General features: G+C 36.5%; 1 protein-coding gene across 1 annotated transcript in view; it reads left to right on the top strand.

Annotated features, from left to right (window-relative positions):
* LOC139967968 (uncharacterized) overlaps positions 1-23,173 on the top strand; it is a 110,742-nt gene that overhangs the window by 2,630 nt on the left and 84,939 nt on the right. Inside the window, exons 2-4 of the mRNA XM_071972217.1 lie at positions 2,079-3,216; positions 12,612-12,686; positions 16,031-16,136. Coding sequence (XP_071828318.1) covers positions 2,129-3,216; positions 12,612-12,686; positions 16,031-16,136 — 1,269 coding nt within the window. The 5' untranslated portion in view covers positions 2,079-2,128. The remainder of the gene's footprint in view (positions 1-2,078; positions 3,217-12,611; positions 12,687-16,030; positions 16,137-23,173) is intronic.

Below are 23,173 nucleotides of genomic sequence, written 5' to 3' on the forward strand. Positions count from 1 at the left end.
AAACTAGATCAAGTGCTAAGTACTGTTTATTTTGAAAATTGCTACACGAAGACAAGCTGGCCATGATTATGGCATTAGAACACAATATGACACTCATTCAGCACATCACCTAATTACACAGTTCATTAACTTGGTGCCACATGGTGACAAAATCTAGAGGTGTGTTATTCTGTCCATGAGTACAGTGATGGTAGTTCTTCAAGTATTTCACCCAACTCATTCAAGCTCTAAGGTATTGTTCAATCATTAATGTTCACAGGTTTCTTTTGTATATATTTTGAGATTTTCCCCTTTTTACTGAACTACAATATCTGAGAAGAGAGTTTTTATGAAAACTTTTATTTGTGAAATCTGATCATTTTTCTCATATAATGTACCAAAAATGTTCTGCCTTGGACAAGTTTTACCCTTTTAATTATGTCAAGGCGCTGCAAGAAATGATTTCATAAGAATAGCAAGAATACTTATCATTGGAGAAGTCATCTCTTTCATTGTAACCTAACCACTCTCTACAATAACACAAAGTACAAGCATTAAGATATGCTGCAATTAAACTTACCTTTAGAAGACTCCTTTTTAAAAACTCATATATACACCAATATACAGAGCTGCTCATTTTTTATTCAATTCGGAGAGAATTACAGCCTTTGCTATAATATTTCTATCATTTCAACATTTGTTATTTTCAATTTTTAGCTCATACCAGCATGCTGGTGTGAGCTATTGTTACAGTGCGGCGTCTATCACTCTATCACTCTATCATTCTATCACTCTATCACTCTATCCGTCAACAATTGGTAAAACCGCTCCCACTCGCACTGTGTTTGATGGAATTTCATGAAACTTGGACACAAGGACCATTAGGTATAGGTCCATCAGAGATGATCCAAAATTTGGGGTCAAAGGTCACCTGTGGGCCGTAATGGGCCATTTTGTGGAAATACGCAAAATGCTTCTTCTCCTACAGATTCCATGGTACAATGTTGAGGGTTTGTCACGATAGTACTATGGTAGTTTTACCTTCAGGGTGTTCATGAATTTGAGATCAAAGATCAACTAGGGGTCTTTTGTGGCCCGGGCCGTGGCCCTATATTTTCAAATTGCTCCTGTTCGTACAGTGTATGGCCAATTATAATGAAACTTGGTCACAATGTTCCTCGGGATGAGAGTTACTAGGGGTGTTCGGAAAATTGAGGTCAAAGGTCATTTAGGGGGTCATCGGGGGTCATTCTTTGTAATATTTTCAAATATCTCAATCTTCTCAAGATTTTGATGGATCATATTCAAAGTTGAACTGATGATTGTTGGATTGTGTATGAATAAGGTGATGCCTAAAAATTTTTGGTCAAAAGTTAATTAATTACAGTTAATCCCCATTGTTTAAAAAAATCTGAGCCTTCACTTTTTGCCAAAGCTCCTTTAATTTGTCTCCCAGTGTCTGCAGTGTTTGTTTACATTTGTGGTTAAGCTCTGCAGAGGCTGTTAGTGGAATTAAAGCAGGACTGGGAGTTGTTATTAACTGTTGAACTGTAAGCATGAGAGCCCTATAGCCAATCAGCACTTGGCGATTCTTAGAAGTCTTTGAGCCTGAGGTATACATGTAGGCAGCTTGTGAAGTTATGCCTTGTAGGGAGTGCTTGTTATGTCTGCTAAGGTAGATGGGAGAAAGTTTAATAGGGTAGGTCAGTGGTATTGTTTGAGAGAGTGGGTAAAATAGGATTTAAAGGGGAAAATAGAAATTGTGGCCAGGATTCTGCTAATGGAGGGGGGGGGGGGTATCCCTCACGGGCCCAAAATTGGTTTTGTGGGCCCTACATTTTTAAGCTCGAAAAGGTATGAGCTTCTGCACCATTGGTGCTCTAGTTTTGTTAATTGTAATTGTTTTCTTCTTCCTAACAAGGAACAGAACACACTTCGTAATTTGTCTGCATTGTTTATATTTCCTTTATAATATTCTTTATATTTGTCTTAAGTTTTCAAGTTTTACTGAGCACTATTCTTCCTTTTTATAAATTGCTTGAATTTATAACGCAATCAACTGAAACGGCTAATTTATTCCTCTTTTTCCTTTTTCACAGGTTTTACCTAGTTTTTTTTTTCTTAACTTTTTTATCTGAAGTTTTACAAGATGGCTTTCAACGATCATGCCAACCAAAGCTGTAAATATCAAAGGACTTTGGTGACATCAAATATCTTCATAAGATATATTTTCAGAGGGAATTGGAAGATTCAGAGAAATTGGGAGGTACACGTGGCGAGAAGGTGGCAGTGGAGGAGTTGTTTACATAGTACGCTGGTTATATTGACACTCGCTCTCATGGTATGCGATCATGTTGTGTGTCAGGAGGATGATGGTATTAATGAAGAACTGAAACAAAAATATCCCAACCTGCATAGGAGAGGTCTTCTTCCAAAAGTTCTAGCAGGCAGAAACTCAAAACGGTTACAGGCCAATCAGGCCGGGGTGGCCAAGGTAAACGACGGGGGGCCACGGCCGGTCGGTAACGTCGAGGCCGGCCGGAGACCTTTAATGCCTCCCGAACAGCCGAAAGTGAGATACGATGTTAATCCCTGGCAGGATACGCAAAAGTACAGTTACAAATGGCCTGAAAACCAACGTGCCTATTTTACATGTCCACGGGGTTACTTTATAGCATTTGTAGAGCCTAGGTTCGGAGGAGTGCAATCATCCGTTTTAAGAGTCCCCTGGAATACCAAAACTTCTATGTTTACTCTCAAAGACAAATACGATCAGGGGCTTTCACCCACGGGGCCGAGCAGGAAATATCCCAAAATGAATATGCCAAAACTTTCTAAGGACGAGGTCAAGAAGAAGGAGTACGAAGAGGCGGTGGTAGATCCGAACCCTATGAGTCGGCTCAGTCGGACGGGCTGCGACCCTGTGCTGCAGTGCCTGGGTCATCAGGCTTGCCTGTTCAAAATATCGGTGGAACTCTGTGCCGCCGATCCGGTACCCGGAAATCGGAAAATGTTCTTCATTTCTGTGACCTGCGCGAAAGATAGCATGGAAGGAGACTACATCACGGAGAGCAAAGATTTTGCCGTGGCACGCAGAGAGAGGGACCAGACGTTGTATCTGGTCTACGATGCGGCAGAGTCGACGGATACAGAGGCACACATCGCATTCCATCAGATGCCAGAGGACGAAATATTTGGAGTCGACTGTCCCCCCGTTAAGGAGGCTATTCAGAATGGGTCAGTAAAACTTCATCATTTTTGTAAAATTTTGGTAACTATTTTAATCGATTCCCTTTCTTTTCGATTGTCTGCCGGGTTATGGAAGCTATTGAGAATGGGTTAGTAAAGTGCATCAGTTTGTAGATTGTTGACAGTTGTTGTTACATTAAGAAGCAATAGTATCTAGGGCAAGCCAACATGTAAGGCACAGGAATCATGCCGACTGTTACGTTCTTAAAATGTCAAATGGCAGATAGGTCCAAGTTTTCCTACTGGAAAATGGTGAAATCCATAGAAACTTCATTAATTTATTCATCTTTCATCCAGATCCTGCTTTAACCCACAGTATGTACAACTTACACATTGTATATATGTTTTGTGCTGTTATTGTGCACTAGTGTTGCACATGTATTGAATCTATTTGTACATACTGTGGACAGACTCTCCAATAACCAAATGTGCATATGTCCAAGGATGTTACTGTTTGCAGACTTCAAGTTAATTTTCAGCAATATTACCATAAATTTCTCGGGACAATGGTGTTTTGTAGTACAAACAAAAAAAGGTGTCAAACTTGTGAAATTCTAGGCTAGGTGAAAAGTTCAGTAAAGCATAACTTCTAGTTGGTACAATTTTGAAGGAAAAAAAAGAAGAAAAATTTGTAGTTCTGCTGTTTTAAGTTAACAACCTAGTTTGATTACCTTACATGGAAAGTCAACTTTACACTTATGGGTACAATGTACCATCTCCATCAGACCAATGACTGTAGTCTTGCTTGCTAGCTTGCTTAGTGGTTTGAAGATTTTGAAAGCTGGCAATGCAGTGACAAAAGGGTCAGTACGTAGAATAGTGATAATTTATGATTGACAATGCTGCCACTACATAAAAACAAGATTTTTTCACGCCATTCCAGGTTATGAATGGTTGTAAACAGTGTCATATAAGTAAAAGAAATAGGAAACAAAGCATATTTTGTAACGATAGCCATAATTTGATAGTAAGTAGTAATGATAGAAAAATGAAAAATCAAAACAGCATTACACATAATTATGTGTCATACTCAAAGTAACATTCCAAATTGGTGGGGGGAGTGGGGGAGGGGTTCAGGAATGGTAGAAGAGGTTCGAACCTTGGGGACAGAATCTGGGTGACTTTTATTTGAGGGAAAAATGACAAGGTTGCAACCCATGGATAAAATTAATCCTCTGTGCATTGCAAACTTCTGTACTAATATTTTCGGCACTTAAATGCAGCTCGACTACCGAGTACAATAGGGCAGAGGACAGTTCTAGTAGGACTCAAGTGTTGTTTAGTCCAGTAAGTGCACCAGAAGGTGTTATGGGAAGGGGTTGGGGTGGGGTGTTGGGAGAATGTATGAATAGTTGGGTAATTTTGTCTTATGTCTGGAAGGGGGGGGGGGAAGTTTCCATACAGCATTTACATTAAAATTCATAGGTTATGGAATTATGGATCACCATGAAAATGGGGGCAAAACAATTATCCTTGTAGACAGTCAGAGCTTCCTTCTCCCAATATAGATGCGGTGCAGTGAATTGATCATATGTGAAAAGTGTGAAGCAGTATGATAAACTCTTTAAGGGTAGTTTTGTGGGAGCAGTGGTATGCCATCTTCATTAGATTTATTTTTAAACTGTGAAGGTTGTTATTTCTTATTTAGTGCTTGACTTTGACTTTTTAGTTTCAGAAGGTGTCCGGTCTCTATACTGTAGATCCAACAATAACACTAGACAGTCAAATTTCACACCCTTTGTGATATTGCATAGTGGAAAAGGACATAGACAGTTGAGTAGCATTTCTTGTAAGCAAGAAGGTTTTGCTTAGTACAGTATTACTGGCCACAGACTGGAAAGCAAGCTACCCTAGGGCTACCCTACAGTAGGAGTACCCTATTTGCTACCCTAGAGCTACTCTAGAGCTACCCTAGAGCTCTGTAGGCAAGACAGCTTGCATGTTGTTGTCTGTCTGTCTGTTAACATCTTATCTGCTCTAGTTTGTTAACATCTTATCATCACAAGAATAGCAGATGGAGTACATTATGCTGTACTTAACATTATTACATGTGGCTTCTTACAGTAGTTATGCATGTACATAATCACAATGAATCTTAACTCACAGAAAATCACAAAACACAAGTACTATTCTTGTATTTTCGTTTGAGAGGCGTTAACTGGTTTATGACACTGGAGGGCATGAGCATACCCGGGGGGGGGGGGTTTGTTAAACATCCTAATGTCAGTCGTCCTAGCAATAAATTAGATAAAAAATGCTATGTTAAATAGGTGAAGAAGAACTTGAATTGTTGCTATACATGTTTTAATGTCAGATGATGGGATGGGTTGAAAAAAAATTGGATTGCAAATTGTTTGATTTTTTCTCTGAAACAGTGAGACAGCAATGTTGCTAAATATTATTGTTGCGAGGCGGCCGCGTTAAACAGAGACGGCCCTCTCACAAAATGAATCCCCTGGAAGGGAAACCCTGGAATTGCTTTTGCAGGGAGGAGTCCTCACCATGGGTTTAATTTAAATACATATCTAAAAGAACTACAGGTTATGTAATATGATAAAAACACATCCTATTGTGTTTAAAGTCAAGATAGTGATGAGCATACAACAATGTTGGTGACCATTCACGTTTAATGCAGGAAAACTTTCTTCATACTGTAAATACTGAAATAAGTCTAGCATTAGAAGAATAATATAGCTGGTCACTGATATTTAAAGCAGCATTAGATTTACTTTGCTCCTCACTAACCTGTCTTCTCACAACCTCACCACGTTATAACGAGAGTGCTGAGGTTGTGGGGAGACAGGTAAAGATTGTCACTCATAAATATCCAAATCCTCTAAGTTTTGGAATTTTTGACAGCCTTTCGTAAGTGACCCCCAGAGTTGAGTTTGAACAAATAAAGACCTGCTTTGCAACTCTCCCTGCGGTTGTCTGTCAGTAGTGCATATATTTGACCATTCTCCAAATACTGTAGAATATATTTTACTATGTATATATTTATGTGTACTGTACTGTATAACACATGCCAAGTTTAAATATAACCTCTTGGGAAGGAAGAACACAATAAGACCGAATAGACTCAGTAATGTAATTATAGTGAGTGTATGTATGTATATGTATGTATGTATATATATGTGTGTGCGCTTCTTAAGTTGATTCTGTTTACATGTTTGTATCGTCTGCACACACTCACACACAAATTACGGATAAGCCGGATACCAATCAGGATGTACTGTAGAGTTCCTTTGACCAGTTTGGCAGTAAATGTCACTTATACTGATGACAACAGTACTGTACATGCTCCTATGAAATCTGTGTGGAGAACCTTTAAATTTGTCCTGGGAAGGGCGAGGTGGTGGTGGTGGGGGAGGCGGTGGGGGTGGTGTAAGTACTTACGGAGCTTGGTGGAGGATTGAGAGGGTAGACTTTTTTGATGAAATTAAATTATTCAGTGTGATTATGGACCAAGGTGTTTGGGAATCATCACAAAATTGACAAGAAATGTTACTTTTTTACAGATCAACTGTATAGTTAAGATATCAGTGTGGGTATATTCATTACTATGCTGTAATTTGCAACTTACTTTATAGTCTTCAGATTCATACTTACTATGTAGTACATATAAACCCATTTGTCACGTCCGTCCGGTCCCGGTAAGGCAGATTTCGTTGGTCGCGTGGCAGGGATGACACAAATTTCCCAAATGACCAGTGCAACAGAGATATATATATAATGATATTGTTCTATTTATATTTTACAGGATTGATTAGAATTAATACATTGAACCATATATCAGTGGTATTAATATGTTTAACATGCCTTTCACACACAGAGACCTTACACGGTAAAGGTATGTACAGTAAGACTAAATTGGCCTCCAAACTGCCATACACGAGGTAAAAGACATTTCACTTTGATCCAATCATTACTTAATGTTTCTGTCACAAGACAGCAGCAGCCAATCACACTCTTTATATATATGTTTAATTCCTGGAAATTATTTAATGGAAAAGTTAACAGAGTATTTTACATACATCTGCATATACTAAATATACATCAGGGTTCACGACACTATATTAGTGTTTGACATAACACCATTGACAGCAACTATGGACATTTGCATTTTTTGGACGCTTTCTTACTGTTTTGGACTTCATCATCTGGATGAAGCTTTCTCAAAAGGCTTTTCAAGTGCTGCATAAGTATCCTTTGAGTTGTTCACAGGCTTTGTGAGACAGGTTAGTAATTGTCGATTGTTAATACACAAACCAGGGAGATTTTTTGATTTTTTTAATGAATCATCCATGCAACAGAGAAATGCTGAAGAGTTACAAGATCTATTCTAATACTTAAAAGGATTGTCTGGTGGCCCAAAGAAGTTACCTTAAAAAATAGTAAATAATTTTCCAAACATGTTGTCAAAGTATGAGAACGCTAATGTTGCGTTTGACAGAGAAACGATTTTTTAATCGTTATGGATAGACATTTGAAAAATGATTTGAACAGTACTATACGTGACGTCAGCTCTGCCATAGCAGATTGCGTCATAACCCACCCTCCGCACAGTACCTATACGGTAATCACAACAAAAACCGCGTTTGTATACAGATAAATTTCTTCCTTAATTTCCGGTGAAATTTCTTAGAAATTAGATATGTTTTCAAAAACTCCTTAAGCCGCCATGTACTAGATCGGTGGTTCCGTGGTCTTTGTGTAACACAAGGTAAATTTTAACAGCAGACTCTTCGTTGTTTAGGCTTTACATCGCGCTATCCAGCTCCAATGCAAAGAATGTTCGTATGTACTACGTAGGCTATACTCAAACGTTGACAATCGGACAGTTCTGCGAAGCCTAAGCTTCTCAGTGCTACATTCTGCTCTGACAACGATTCCGATGAATTTCTTCCATAATTTCCGGTGAAATTTCTTATAAATTAGATATGATTTCAAAGACTCCTTAAGCCGCCATATATGTAGTAGATCGGTGGTTTCGTGGTCTTTGTGTAACACAAGATAAGTTTTAACAGCAGACTCTTCGTTGTTTATGCATCGCGATATCAAGCTCCAGCGCGAAGAATGTTCGCGTGTATAGGCTACTCTAACGTTTACAATCGGACAGTTCTGCGAAGCCTAAGCTTCTCGGTGCTACATTCTGCTCTTTCGGTGTAACTAATACTTTTCAAGTTTCATTTTACTGTTTATTTGATCCGTGAATTTTATTTCAGCGATTTCGAAGAACAGTTTATGAACTGTGGTTTGAGTGTGAGTGTACTATGTGCAACGCTATACAAGTACACCAACTGGGCGTCGTAGGATATACGTTCGCGAGTATGTACGTTATATATATTAGGCAATCCAATGTGCTTACACGTGAGTTTATTTGCTGCGGAAATGGGAGTGCTAACTTCAAGTCGCCTGTTTTGCCTATTTGCAAGCACTACGTCAATCACCATATTGAAGCGTTCGAACAAACGGTACTTTTGGTGAGAAACTGGTGAATTTGAAAACCAGATTTCCACAAGAAGAAAACGTCGAATGGCGACAATTTTTACATGGTTTGAAAGAGAAAAATAATAACTACAAGGACAATGTATCAAATTCTTCCACCAGACAATTCCTTTAAATATAGTATAGGGTGTTTCTATGTCAAACTCTTAACCCACAAAGAAGAAGATATAAAACAGTTTAACCAGGGTTTTGGTTTCTACAGTTTCCCATCATCCCCCCTTTCTTAGTCTATGTTATTTTCACATATGTTTAACATAAAAGTGAACCAAATGGCATTGACATTGTTTCAGACCTTTAGCATAGGAAGTGAGAGCCGATAAGCTCAGTGAACTGAAAGTTAAGTTTGGAGTTATTGAAAGATAGGTCAGTATGAGGAACCATGGAAGATATATACTTATCCTGTCTTGTACAATATATTCTTGATGATTCTGAAGGACTGCACAGTAATAAAGGAAACTGCATAGTGCTGATGAAGGGAAATGATACCAGACCATATAGTAACATTAGCATGCCTGGGTGCCATTCAGCGTCTGTGTAACCAGTTTTACAGCGTTCGCATTTGCTGTGTGGAAGAATCAATATCTATAATCTGTCCATTTCAAGTCGCATACCAAGATCATGTGCATTTTTTTGTATTCTCTTTCAATGGGACTAATTATGAGCTACAGTACTTCACTTGACATAACAGTGTAACACTGTCATCATCACATTGTTACAGTCTCAATGTAAGGGAACTAGGGTTGAGAATGGATGAGAACTTTGTTTGGGATTTGACATTTTGTGCCCAGACTCTTTATCTTGGGTGATTTTTGGTAAAGAGTGTCTACCCATGTCTACAGATATTTGGTTGTAAAGGTTGCCTGCTAGAACAAGGGGGAAGTGTTCTGTCAACTGTCCTGTTACGTTTTGCCAAAATTAGTTCATCTGCTTTTCTCTAAAGTTGCAAAATTCTCTTCAAAACATACCAAATTGCCTCAATTTTAAATAATAAGAATGTACATGGCAAGATTAATACACATATATCGATAAAATAATACTTCTTTGAGAATGTTGTAATGAGAAATCAACTTTATACATAACACATGTATTTTGCATCCTAAAAAAATAGCTTACCTGTCTCCTCACAACCATAGCAATCTTGCTTGACCAAGTTTACTGGGATCCAATAACTTGAAGCACATTACTCCCTTAGTGAAAACAAGTCGCCTCTGGTATCAGCCATCAGCCAAATTCTTGTTCCACCACCTAGAGTGCCTGGACCTGTTTTGTTATGTAGTTGTGAGTACACAAGATAGCTTGTTGCTCTTAAACATATTATTTATTTATTTTACCAAATTTCTATAGCGCCTTATCCAATCAGAAATTGCTCTTTACAGTAAGGCGCTTTACAGTAAAATACATACAAACATGATATAAATCAATAATGTAAGGTAGAAAAAGGGTAGAAAATTTGTACAATCTGACAATAAATTGTATAAAAACTGCAAATGGGAAATAGAAAATTATACCAAACAAATTCTTCAAATTTAAAATATACAAATGTGAAAATTTTTCAATTTTAAAATATGTAATATAATAACTCCAAAGTCCAAACTGTGAGAAGTAAAGAGTTATCAGATTTGGAAACTTTCTAACTTTGCTAACTTTCTCTGCGACCCTGTGGGGGCTAACCCTCTGTGCGGCCCTGTGGACGCTAACTTTCTCTGCGACCCTGTGGGCGCTTACCCTCCCTCCGACCCTGTGACACTAACTTTCTCTGCGAAGGTTTTTGCTTAGTAAGCTTGTCACTTGTAAATATGCAAACCAGTAAGTTTTGGAATTTTGGAAACTTTCATCAAAACACTTGGTATCCTTTGCATTTCTATACAAGTTTTCTGATCAGCTTAACATGAAATATTGTGCTTTAATGTATGTCAGAATCAGACAAAAGAAGTTAATTTAACACATAATTACATAACTTAAACTGTTGTGCACAACACATCCAGAATAATTTAGTGTTCAAGTTTTGTGTCGCAGTTTTGAAGGCCCTCAACTTTGTTCCATGTAAAATACTATGGTTCCTGCGTACATAAACTGCTGCACATTTGTGCACTTGTATATTAAAGGTATGCTCTATTGGCCCCAAATATGCTAGATATTCAAATACGGTCACCTTTGGTCAAAATTCTTAAACTGTTTCAATTACAAATTTTCCTCACTGGAACATTCACCATCTTGTGTGTTCCTTAAAAATGGCACTGTAAAATTGGTACTGTTGCAAAATCTGGTGAATTCCTTACCTTGTACTAATCTACATGTACATCAAATGTAAAACTATCATGGCATATATAACCCTTATTGAAAACCTTTCTCTGAGATATAGAAAATATAGGACTTTGTTATTAGAAGAAATCTTTTCATGGAATAACAATGTGTTTGTATAGATTTCTCTAGTCAATCCTACCATACAACAATATTTTGCAGACTGTGATCTAAATAATCTGTGAAAATAACCCTAGAGGGAATTGGAGTCAGGGTTTCATATTATAGTAGTTTGGTCAAAGGTTCACATTATTATTTGAATGTGAAAAATATTTAATATAATATGGAACCATGAAATATGAAATCCATAAACTCACTTCCACCTGATAACTCATTTTTATCAGCATGAAAAGATTGAATATAGCAGTGGGCACAGCATTCATTGAAAATGATTGTGGAAAAGCCAATATCTCCATGAGATGCTCTTGCATCATGTGTTTGGTGGTGGCTTGTAAGGGGGAGAGAGTGTAGTCTCACTGGTGTCAAAAGGTTAACAGGTGTATTTTACATTGATTGAGCACCATATGATAGTGAACATTGGCTCCATATTGGAATTTCTGTGCATGATTGAGGGCTGTGGTATTGACAACACAGTACCTGCCAAGTTGCATCAAGAGGACACACAAGTATATGACTCTAGTCATTGTTATGGTGGGAAAACTTTGAACCCTCATCTACAGACCACAGCGCTGTGTTGTGCCAATTTATTATAACATAGAGCTATATTGTAATAAACAAGGGGGAGTCCAGCACTGTTCAAAGTAACAAAGCATTAGCTGCTGTATGCCGTTACTAACTTAACAATTAATCATATTCCACTTTTCTCCAGATTCTCCTTGAGTCTAAGCCAATGGTTTGTATGATCTTTACCAATTTCTTCTCCTTGCCCAAAATAAGATTGAATTGAAAAAGATTCTCTTACCCATCTCCAGTGAATTTATGCACTTTAATATCTTTATAAACTACATAAAAGACGGTTATGTAAAATTATAGCACTGCATCCGCTAGATGACCCACTTTGGATCACCGAATTAATTTCCTCTTCATTCTGAATCTACTACTTTAAGTTGGCATTACCAGCTTATAGAGATGAGAATTCTGCCATCAATTCCTGATGCAAATTAGTCAAGGCCTATGGGCATCTGCAGCGATAGTATTATTGTCCTAAGGTGTTTTAGTCGTGTAATTCATTGCGTATTGGTGTACAGTAATTACTGTATGTTTCATCGGTAGAATAGAGATGCTTGTTTTGGTGAATAACTTGGTCAATCATCAGCAAGTCCTGTCTGTAAGAACAACTTAAAAAATTTCTATTGAAAAGGAAAAGTTTTTCTCGAAATTTGCAACTCAATATTTTATATTTCAAGTTATTTTGATTTAGAGGGAAGGAGAGGATAGGGGGGTATGGGCAGCTATTTTCTTAGACAGTATATTCCTGAGAGGAGTGACTGCTACAGTATTTCCTTTAAAATTTCAATTCCATTTGTACCTTGTGAAAGACAAATGTTCAGAGTGCATGATATTTTTTCAGTGTTTGTTAATTGGTTGTTACTGTCTTTTTTTTTATCTTACAGGTATGGAGGATGGTGTACAGTTCCTGCACCAGCCCAAGGAGATATAGCTAATGATCTCTGGAACATCTTGGGAAGGTAGGTTCCGTGATTGATCAGCGAAGCCTACAGGGCTGAAAGATATCAGTCATGTATTCCTCTATGAAGGATCTTACAACATATATTAAAGGTCATCAGAAAAGGTCTCAATTTTAGAGTTGCTAACAAACTGATAAAAGTTTCAGAAGTTGCTTCTGTGTTTTCACTCTCCAATTCATCTTCCAGATTGTTTGAGTGTTAATCTTAGATACTGAAACATCTCAGACAATTAAGATCCTTTGAGGTGACCATAATTAAATGGCTTCTAGCATATTATGAGGTAATACTGATGACTTTTTTAAAAGTAATCTATCAAAATATCACTTCCTTCAGCAAATTTAAGCAAAAACAAATACTGTAGTTCTAACAAACTGAACCTCTAAATAATGTGTGTTAACGAGACAAACTTTGAGGAAAGTGAAGTGTTGCAACAACAAGAATGTGTCAAATGATGAGCAAGTTTACAGCAAGAGTGAATGTTTATTTATATCATTTAGTGAACTATATCAACAATGCAGCATGACTCTTCTTGTGCCAGAGAAATGCGCCTATTTCTGGTACGGATATAACCCACATAATCAGAAGAAATGTCCCATATTTTGTTCTAAAAATGCCTGGTTATATCTGGAACAAACTTTGTAAATCCGCCAAGAAAGCAATTTTCCGACAAACCTTGTGGGACATGGTTCATTTCTCCGGCTTCTAGGTCATAGTTTTAGTTTATTTGACAAATAAGTATGTCAAAGAAAGCATGAAATACAATTACTGCTATGAATAACAACTAAATATCTAGGTTGAACAGGTTTCAGGCAGTGACACATGGCTGTTTCATATATACAGTATCTGTCTGAAAGAGCTATTGGAAACGATGCTTGCGGGAAAAATCACTTAAAAAATGTAAAAGACAGGGAAAAAAGGTGTTTGTCATTTCATGAGCAAATTGTGACCATTTTATAGAAGTGGTTGCTCTTGGCTAAAGTGGTAAATTAAGTCTATAATATGAGCAAACAAATGTCAGAGACAACCCAAATTTGGAGAATTTGGGACAGAGATGGGAAAATTGGTTCTGGATCATGTTAAACTAGAAATATAAAGGCATGAAAGATGTTTTGTAACGAATTCTTGCAAACTGTACACATTTATTAAAAGGGTGTTGTGTAAACATTTTGTTGTAAAAGCAAACACTTCTCAGAGTTTGGGTGGTGGGAATGAACACATCTACTGTATTTGGTATATATTTTCCATGGTTTTATTGAACAATTTTTAGCTGCACCAATCACCTCCTGTTAACAGTTAAACTATATTTAGATATCTGGTGAAGATTTTGTTGCATATCTTGTAATACATCTATTTTTTGTCAATATTCGTAGAGCTCAGCAAAATACACTCTGTAGCTTGAGCACTGCTAACAAAGTGGAATAGACAAGTAATTGAAAGCATGAATATTTACTACAAGGGTGTTATGAGGATGTGTGTCGTCATTGTATTTATTTTGTATTTATTTGTATTTATTTGTATTTGTATTTATTTTCACCCCACTCTTCTTAACTATCTCCATGTGATATAAATATTCATGCGCAAAGATGATCCAATTCCTCAGTAAACACCAAACCAAGTCTTGATTATATATCAACAGTTCAGTCAGGTTCAAATAGATTAAAATACAGACAGTGGAATATCACCTGCTAAGCACTTCGGGTGGTAGAATGAGCAGAAATACCATTGACTGGGAGGGTTGGGTCATAGAGGGTGTACAGTGTTACAAAGATTACCAGTTCACTCTAGGCACAGTAGAGTGATAGTGCTGAGGTTGTGGGGAGACAGGTAATGTAATCAGTTGTAAATATTCAAACATGGTAGTTTTGGGATACTCATGAGGTAAAACAAGCTACAGTAGAAGGGTGACTTCCTGTGATCTTCGAAAAAATTCAACAGATTTTGAATCAGATTATCACACACAAAGCAAATGTACTGAATATGGGGCAAATTGGCTAGGTATCAATAGACCTTTGATATTTAGCTTCACAAAATTAATGTTATTAACAGCTTCAAAATCCAACCATACTGTAGATTGCTTCAAGGTGTTACATCAGGACGGAATACTCAAAAGCAACCTAATGTGTCGTCGTCGGTTGAATGTCTGAAGCCATCAAGATTTGTGGAAATGTAGTTCTAAGCTCTGGGATGCTTTCTGAGATAATAACCCAAATAAGTATTCAGTTTATAGCAATCATGCAGTTTTTATTCTCGAGAGGGGAATTTCATTGGTATTCTGCAAGTATAAAGCAAAGGCAAATTATTCCTAAGGAAAAGCTAATACCAGCATCAGCTCAAACCCATCTTCTAGAGTTACAAATCAGCTGACAGGGAGTATATGGGATGGAATGCAATAAAATCTTTGAAATTTCCAACATTTCTATGATTATTCAGATAACAGTATGAAGGCTCCTCTTTCACACAAGATTTCTTTCCTGTTTGTGTAGATTGTGAATTCACTGCTACGTTAGTCGAGTGCCACTCCCTGCTTATATTTCTTTTCCATTGAAGAAAATTGCCTCATGTCATCATAGGAATATGGAATGTGGAATAAGTGTATTAAAGTGGGTATCACATAGAAAGTTCTTACATTGATTTTACTGTACAGTATGCAAAATAGCCAGAGTTACTACACAGATAGATGATGCCAAAATGTAGTCAGGTTGCACAGAATCTCTGCAGTGTTGATAAAATATTTATTGATTTAAAGAAAAATTGGAGACCTTGGAATGGGGCCCTCTAGTCGTTCCCAAAATCAACAGAGGGAGCTATCATATATATCGGTCCAATCTAGTTCTTGGAAACTTGATGAGTTGTAGTCTCTGACTGCACATCATATATATCAGTGCTGGAGTTGTTCACTAGTAATGTTGGTTTCGTAATTACTGAAGGATATTCTTTGAAACTTTATATCTGCCCAATTTTTGGAGGAAGACAGAAGAAAATTATTGTGAGTAGAAGTCAACATGTCAAAATTTCATTTCGGATGAGAGCACCTGGAGGGGGGGAGGACTCAGTTTTTTTTGGGGGGGTAGGGCATATGCCATAAAAATATAGTGACATGTCTGCTAGGGATCAGTAATTCAACTGGACCATTTTAACCTTTATAACGTCCTTGTGTTTCCTGGGGCTTCCCTCACAAGTTTTGCCCATTAAAGTCCATTGCTTTCCCATGAGAGTGTAACCACACCACAGTGGTTATTCAGAATTATGAGGAGACAGGTAAGCTCGTAGCACGTAAATAACCAAACCTGGTAAGTTTTTTTCAATTTTATCATGTCCTCATTTTATTTTCCTTCACTTCTCAGGGTGTCTTTCGCTGAATGTCGCAGAGAGTTGAGAGATGTATACTGCGCCTACCATTACAACACAACTGGCGGTTGTCTCCCTCCCACTTTCATCGAACCCAGAAAGGTAAGAATCCAGTTAAGATGATCAATATAAACACAGGGTAACTCAATAAATGTGGGGGTTTGAGTACAGTCGGGGTGAGATATGAGGTGGCACAGCTAGCCCTATCAGCCCCCTGCATCTATTTGAGAAATTGCTTTTCTGTTTCCCCTTATCCATTTCCTCCTTCTCTACATCTCTTTGCCCTCTCCTTCCACCTTTCCTTCACTCTCCCTGCCCCCACCTTCCTCCCTCCCCCAAAAATAATTTAAAAAAATGAAGGAAAAGTTTCCCATTGGTTCTTGTAATCAAATAAACATGAGCTTTGTCTTTGTTAAAATTTGTAGTCAGTGTCTATTTTCTTTTCTTCGTCTTCGATTTTTATTTCGGCTAAGAATAACATTCTGAAAGATGTTGAAAGATCTACTTGAAATTTGAAAATACATAAGGATGTCAATACCATAAGCTCAAGTATACTTGGAGGTTGTTGATACAACACTATGTTCCAGTTTAAAGTCCATCCAGCCTTGCATTTTACTGTCTGCTGTAAAGATTATAAACAAAAGCTTCATAGAATAATAGGAAATTCAAGTTGTGTTGTTTTATTGCCTATATTTGCTTGGTAATTACTGAAAATACCAGTCAAGGCAACCACAATTTGGTTTGAGTCTTTGTGAAAAGCACCACGCTAAATCCTAAACTTTGAAGCAGCAGTCTTATTTTATCGCAACAATAAAGTAAACACTGTAATCAAATCACTTAGTTTGACAGTTTTGTTTGGCTTTTGAACTTCAATATCAGACAAAGCAAATAATAACACAAGATAACAAAATATTATTAAGTGATTTAAGAAGTGACCTAACTTTGTTATCTGTTACATGAGTTAAACTTAGCCTTGATGTCATTATCCATTTTTTCTTTCTTAAATGGGATGATTGCTTTGTGTTGGAATTGTAGAAAATTATACTACCAATTGTTGCTATCAATTTATGAAAACCATAATCTTAGATCAGCTGGTGTTCATGTCACTTTTTTGAGTTGAAATTGATTAATATTGCAATTTTAGTCCATACTAAAATCCCAACACTCAGAGGAAGTCTGTTTAATAGTCCAGTTTCACTTTAAGTAGTGAAGCAAAAGTCGATTATTTGAAGTTTGGTTTCTCCATGTGTTTTGATACTACAGTTATATGAAAAGTGTCCGGCCAACGAAATGTTGAGGATTGAATTAGATTTATTAAAATACTGACTCAATTGCATTCATTTGGTGTCTTAGTTTTGGTTAATTGCAATCTTATTTTAAGAAATACTTAAATACTTTAAAATATTTCAAAAAATACTTTAAAAAAAAAAAAAAATTGAAAAACTAAAAAAAAAAAAAAAAAAATTCTTTTAAGAAACCATTTGAATGCAAAATGCTGCTTTAAACATAAAAGAAATGGTTAAATGAGGGAGGCCAACTTGTCACATGTAACAAGTTTAATTTGAGCAAACTGGTTGTGATAAATGGAATTATTGACATTGCCTCAGGAATATTCTGTCATGATGAAATCACAGAACATACCAATCACTGATGCTTGCTATCAGACTCCTCGCTCGTGATCACCGAACAGGAAGTTGAGTTTTTCTGTACTAGAAGAAAAAGCATGAAGCTGTAAACCTTGTGATGTACAGCGCTGTCTCTAATGTCGACCACTAATATCACTAATGTGTCAACAAACAACAACGCAGGACGTTTGAAGATCACCACGAGCTGTGTTTACATTACAAATTTTAACACGGAGCTCTGGGTTCAACACTGTGCTTGTGGTCCGATTTAAATGGGCCTCGGTTGCTATTGAAGTATAATCGAGAGATTAATCTTAGGTAGTTTATGTAATAGTTTGGCTGGACTAGAGAGACCACAAAGCCCACACATTGTCCATCAGTATTAATTGGTCATTTGATAGGAATAAAACGGCTTCTAAATTTGTTGCGGTTCTACTTGTGTTTGTCAGTGATACTGTGCGTTATTATCATCAAGCAAGTCATATCATCAACAATCAATCCGTTTCTTTAATTGTTCTGGGAGAAAATCAGTCGTTTCACTGTGCTCTCTGATTGATTCCAGAAACGTCGAAATTGACGTGAACTGGAAATGTTTATAGACTCCATTCAATTTTATCTTGATTACTTTTTTTTTCCCCCTTTCATTCTGCTGAGCTGCAATTTGAAACTCCTGCCTATTGGTCTATTTGTCTGATTACTGATTACTAAATGACAAAACAGAGGGACTGTTATGTCTCATTTTGTCCGTCGTTTGCTGCTAGATTTCACAGCCCAGGATTTTGAAAGTGGCGTGGAAACAGAATCAAAAGTATTTGTAGTACCAATGTATAACCCGTAAGGAAAATAATCTTATCCTATATACTCACTTCATCCAAAATGTTGTGTTTGTTGCAGAAACACAAAACTTGAGTACTATTTTACACAGTTAATGTTGATCCTTTCCGGGCAAATTTTTTAATGGTTGTCCAGTCGTTCGAGACAGCAAATTTTTGTTTGGAAAACCAAAATCAGCTTTTGTGATTGGTTGTCCGGTGGACGACTGGTTGTTAAAATCAAGTTCGGATTGTATCGTCATCAAAATATCCCCAGATAGGTGAAAATATTGATTGGTACAGTATCACCCTTTATTCTCTGAGATACCAAAATAGTAATTAAAATAATGCCTCAATGCCTGGTGTTCTCAATCACCAAACCTACACATCTCTCCTGCAGTTTACATATTGGTCATTCTTTGTTATTTTGCTATATTTTTTCAGACAACCAAATTTGTGGTTCGGCCATTCAAATGGTACAAATTTAAGGAAAAGAAAAACGAATACTTAACAATTTTCATGCTGTTAAGTTAATTTCTAGATAGTGAGTGTACTAAGAGGCTGGAAGACACTTATGTTTTGTGTTCAAAAAATTTATAAAAGGTATATATTTGATTGATTTTATTGTTTTTGCACCACATTTTGTTATGTGGATAAATTCCATGGCTTTATTTTTCTCTCTTAACCTATCTCGTATATACTGTACATGCACTTCAGTCTACTTAGCTTATAATAATCGGTAGCATTCCTGGTCTGCACTTCCAACGATATCCTGTTGAAGGTCACTGCCCCAGCTCTTCCTAGACAAATCTACCATTCCACTGGAAATCACCTTTACCCATTCATTTCTGTATTCCTTTATAGATTTGTTCACCCGATTCAGTTTGGTTTAATAGAATTCTACTGTTGTACCATAACTAAATATTTATAGTGTAATGCGTAGTACACATGGGTGGTCGGTGTAATTGTCAATGTCTATATATAACTTTGTTAAATTCTTGGTACTTTAGAAATTATGTTGTCTCTTCTACTGTATTACATTGTATGGCTATATATACATACATTTTCATCGTGTAAGTTTGGTTGTGTGTATTATGTATACATTCACGGGGAATAATTTAATGATAAAAGTTTGTTAAATATATAGTAGTTCTAATGGCTGTGAGTTTTGTCTTTCATAAACTTCTATGGTTACAGTGTAAAAAAATGAATATACATCTTTGCACTAGCCGCAGCTTGTATAAAGCAAGTTGCCCATTTTGCATAGCTCCTAAAGGATTCCCTTCTCCCTAACTTTGCACATGAATTTGATGATTTGTGACGGAGAACAAACCATAAGTACATATTATTTATTGCATTTAGCCAAATTATATCAGATGCAATTGCTTAACCAGGAAAGAGTTAAGCCTGCTTGCTAATAGCAAATGTTAGGCATTAACACATTAGTGATTACCAACAAGGATTTTGATGTCCAAATGCTTACATCAACTTCCTTTTCTCCATTGCGTTGAGGAAATCCTTGATGATGTATTATTACTTGTAGGTTCTGTATGTCTAGCAGAGGACATTGTATTTGTTTTAAATATTTTTTATATCAAGTCTATTTTTTTTAAGGAGACGTATACAACCAGCACTCTGGTGTATTGTGTTGAACATAAAACTTATTACATTACCATAATTACATTGATATGAATGATGTTCCATTTACTTATTGGGGGGGGATGTTTTACCCTGCTTGTAACCAGCATTCTGGTATAATGTGTCCACAAACAACTTGTAATTACATCCCTTTTATTTGATTAGTGTAATCCTCAAATAATGTACAGTATGTACTATGACTTTGTATCTGGGTTCTATGGACAGGACATGCCATCAATCTTTGTAGAGACTTTCTTGAAACAAATTTGCCCTAAATCTGAAAGCTCATCAATTTGAGATATGACTCGAGATAATTGTTTTGAAGGATACATTCAGTTAAAAAAAAAATTCTCTTGCATAGTCCAATTCCTTTCACACAAAATATAAATTTATAAATCATACAATAAAACTGAAACCATCATTTTGAGATATGACTTGAGATAATTGTTTAATTGTTTCAAAAGATATATGCAGTAAAACAAATTTTTTTCTTGTCTACTCCAATTCTATTCATAAAAAAATGAAGTAAAAGTTAAACATTTCTAAAAAATGTCTAGTTTGATGGATTGGATGCGGTCAATATTATGTGGGTTTCTGGATGATGAAATGTTGTGAAGCATACTGTAGGTATAGTTATGTTGATAATTTAACCTACATTTGGTGAAAAAAAAATTCTAGAAACTTGTCTTAATGAGTTAGTTTAATTGCAATCTTATTTTCATAATAACTTGGTATTTTTGATCAAGTTTTCTGGCCAACCTAAAAAAAAAATAAAAACAAAGCAAACCCCCCCCCCCCCAAAAGGTAAATATCTGTTAAAAATTTCACATAAAGGAACGTTGTTGCCCCCATAATTAATATGTGGTATACGATGTAGACAACGTCAATGACAAAATCACTGTCTGTCTTATTAGATCTGCAGCCCTTAAACTACCCAAAGTTGAGTATATATATTTAGTCTTTCCTAACAGTCTGTTATCTCAAACAGATCAACATTTTTCAAATCGTTTTGAAGTGAATGCATTTGTTGGTAAAGTGCTTGTTTACAGATGGCATGATTATGTGAGGCTGTTAATGCAGGGAAAAGCTCTGAAATTATATAAAATACTCTTATTTAAAGTTTTGTGTAAAGTTATATAAAAAGTTTTCAAAGGACAGTAACATTGAATATTTAATTATTCCCTGGATCCCTTTTATCTTTATGTCATTAATACTGTACTTATTATTAAAACTGATTTGCATATTTGATCAGGTTAGTACTTCCATGATCCAACCACTGTCGGGACCTTTCTCCATGAGCTACAAATGACTATATTAGGAACTCTATAGGCTCACCAAGTTCACATTTTACAGAATATGATGGCAAAAGATTTCATCAGTTAAATATATTCATTTTATAGTACAAGTCTGCTAACAAGGATTTCAGCAACACTTTTGATGGAGGAGCTCTCAGAGTGAAGCTACGACTGTTATTATATATGACTGTAACCTTCTGGTATTGTTTTATCTAAATACAGTTACTCAACGTTCCATATCTTTACGTCATTAAAATTAGTCCTTGGTAATATCCTAACCTCTGTCAGGGAGCTTCCTTCCTTTCCAGTATTCTTGCTCCAAGAGCCGACAGTTTAAAGCTACAATTTGTGCTAAATTTCTTTTTTTGGCACGTTATACTCACATCGTCACAGACTGATGAGTAGTACGGACAATATTCGTTAGTGTTATACTCCTCTATAGTCAGAGTGTGACACAAGGCCACAACCCAATTCAAATTTCAAGTTTTACCTAATATTCAATAGTTATTTCAAGACCTCTGAAATCATTTGCAGTTTCTGTTGAGCAATGATAATTAAGCCCTGCACAGAGATAGTGCAACTTCTATATTTTGCTATACACAGTGGTATATACAGCAGATTGAACATTATAATCCTCCCCAATGTCTTTTGCTCTGAAAGTCAATAGGTCATATCCTGTAGACTTCTATTAAGTCCAATTATGTACAGACTGTACTATTAATAATATTTTTCTTGCAGTGCAGTTCCAATAACTGAAAGGTTGCTATGTTTGTAGGATGGTTCCCAGCTCTTCCTGTAATGTGTGGAAGTGTGAGACTGTTTGTTATCTTTCACCAGAGTTGAGTAAATATGCAGCTGTTTGATATACAGCTTGTGATTGTTGATATAATGAGGAATAATCCACCCTTTCTTGTGTACATAGTGTAAAGTTAAGAAGAACTATAATGAAACGATTTTGCAACTTTACTGATGATGTTCTTCAGAATGAAGCAGATTTTTGTTGGGTTGATTTTGTTCAATTTTTTGGTAAATTTTTGATAGGTAAATCCTGTGACAATCTGTGTATAGCTTGGCTGGCCCTGTTTTGTTTTACGATTTCAAAACGCTATAGGGTTGAGAGGATGCGGTGAGAGGATGGGGTGCAAGTAAATTGTTGGAAGAACAGATGGGAAAGGGAAGTGGGAGGGTAGGTGGAGGCTAGTTAAATATAAAAATGGGTTTCCCTCAAATGTTAAGCAGGATAACTACAGCCTTTGAAGCATTGAGATGGTATGGGCGATTAACTTCAGTCTCAACTATGACCACCACGATGGCAGGGTCGTGATTCAAAATATTTATGCTCTGAGTTTGAAAATGTACCTAAAATAGCCTTAAAGTGAACTTCTTGTTGGGCAAAAAACACCCTGGAGATTGTCTACTGTCAATTACTACCCTGGTGTAAACACGATATTTGTACTAGCTGCTTTGGTCAAATAATTGCAGACTATACCCCTCATTGGTTGTAATATATTAAATTAACCTTTTTGAGGTGTTTGGGCGTTTGAGGTTTTCCTAAGACTTTGATTTGTCTCGACAGTGCACAACTAAACAGCAGAGTTTTCCTGCTAAATATATGTGACTGAAATATAACCTTAATGTATTTACTTCGCTTCCTAGCTTACCTGTCTCCTCACAACCCCAGGGATCTTGATCTACCGAGCCTAGAGTTGAACTGGTTACAACCTCCTTAACACTGTTTTGATGCCCTCAACAAACCAGTCAGTATACTG

Source organism: Apostichopus japonicus, chromosome 5 (genome assembly GCF_037975245.1).
Source record: "Apostichopus japonicus isolate 1M-3 chromosome 5, ASM3797524v1, whole genome shotgun sequence".
In the NCBI taxonomy this organism is placed as follows: Eukaryota; Metazoa; Echinodermata; class Holothuroidea; order Aspidochirotida; family Stichopodidae; genus Apostichopus; species Apostichopus japonicus.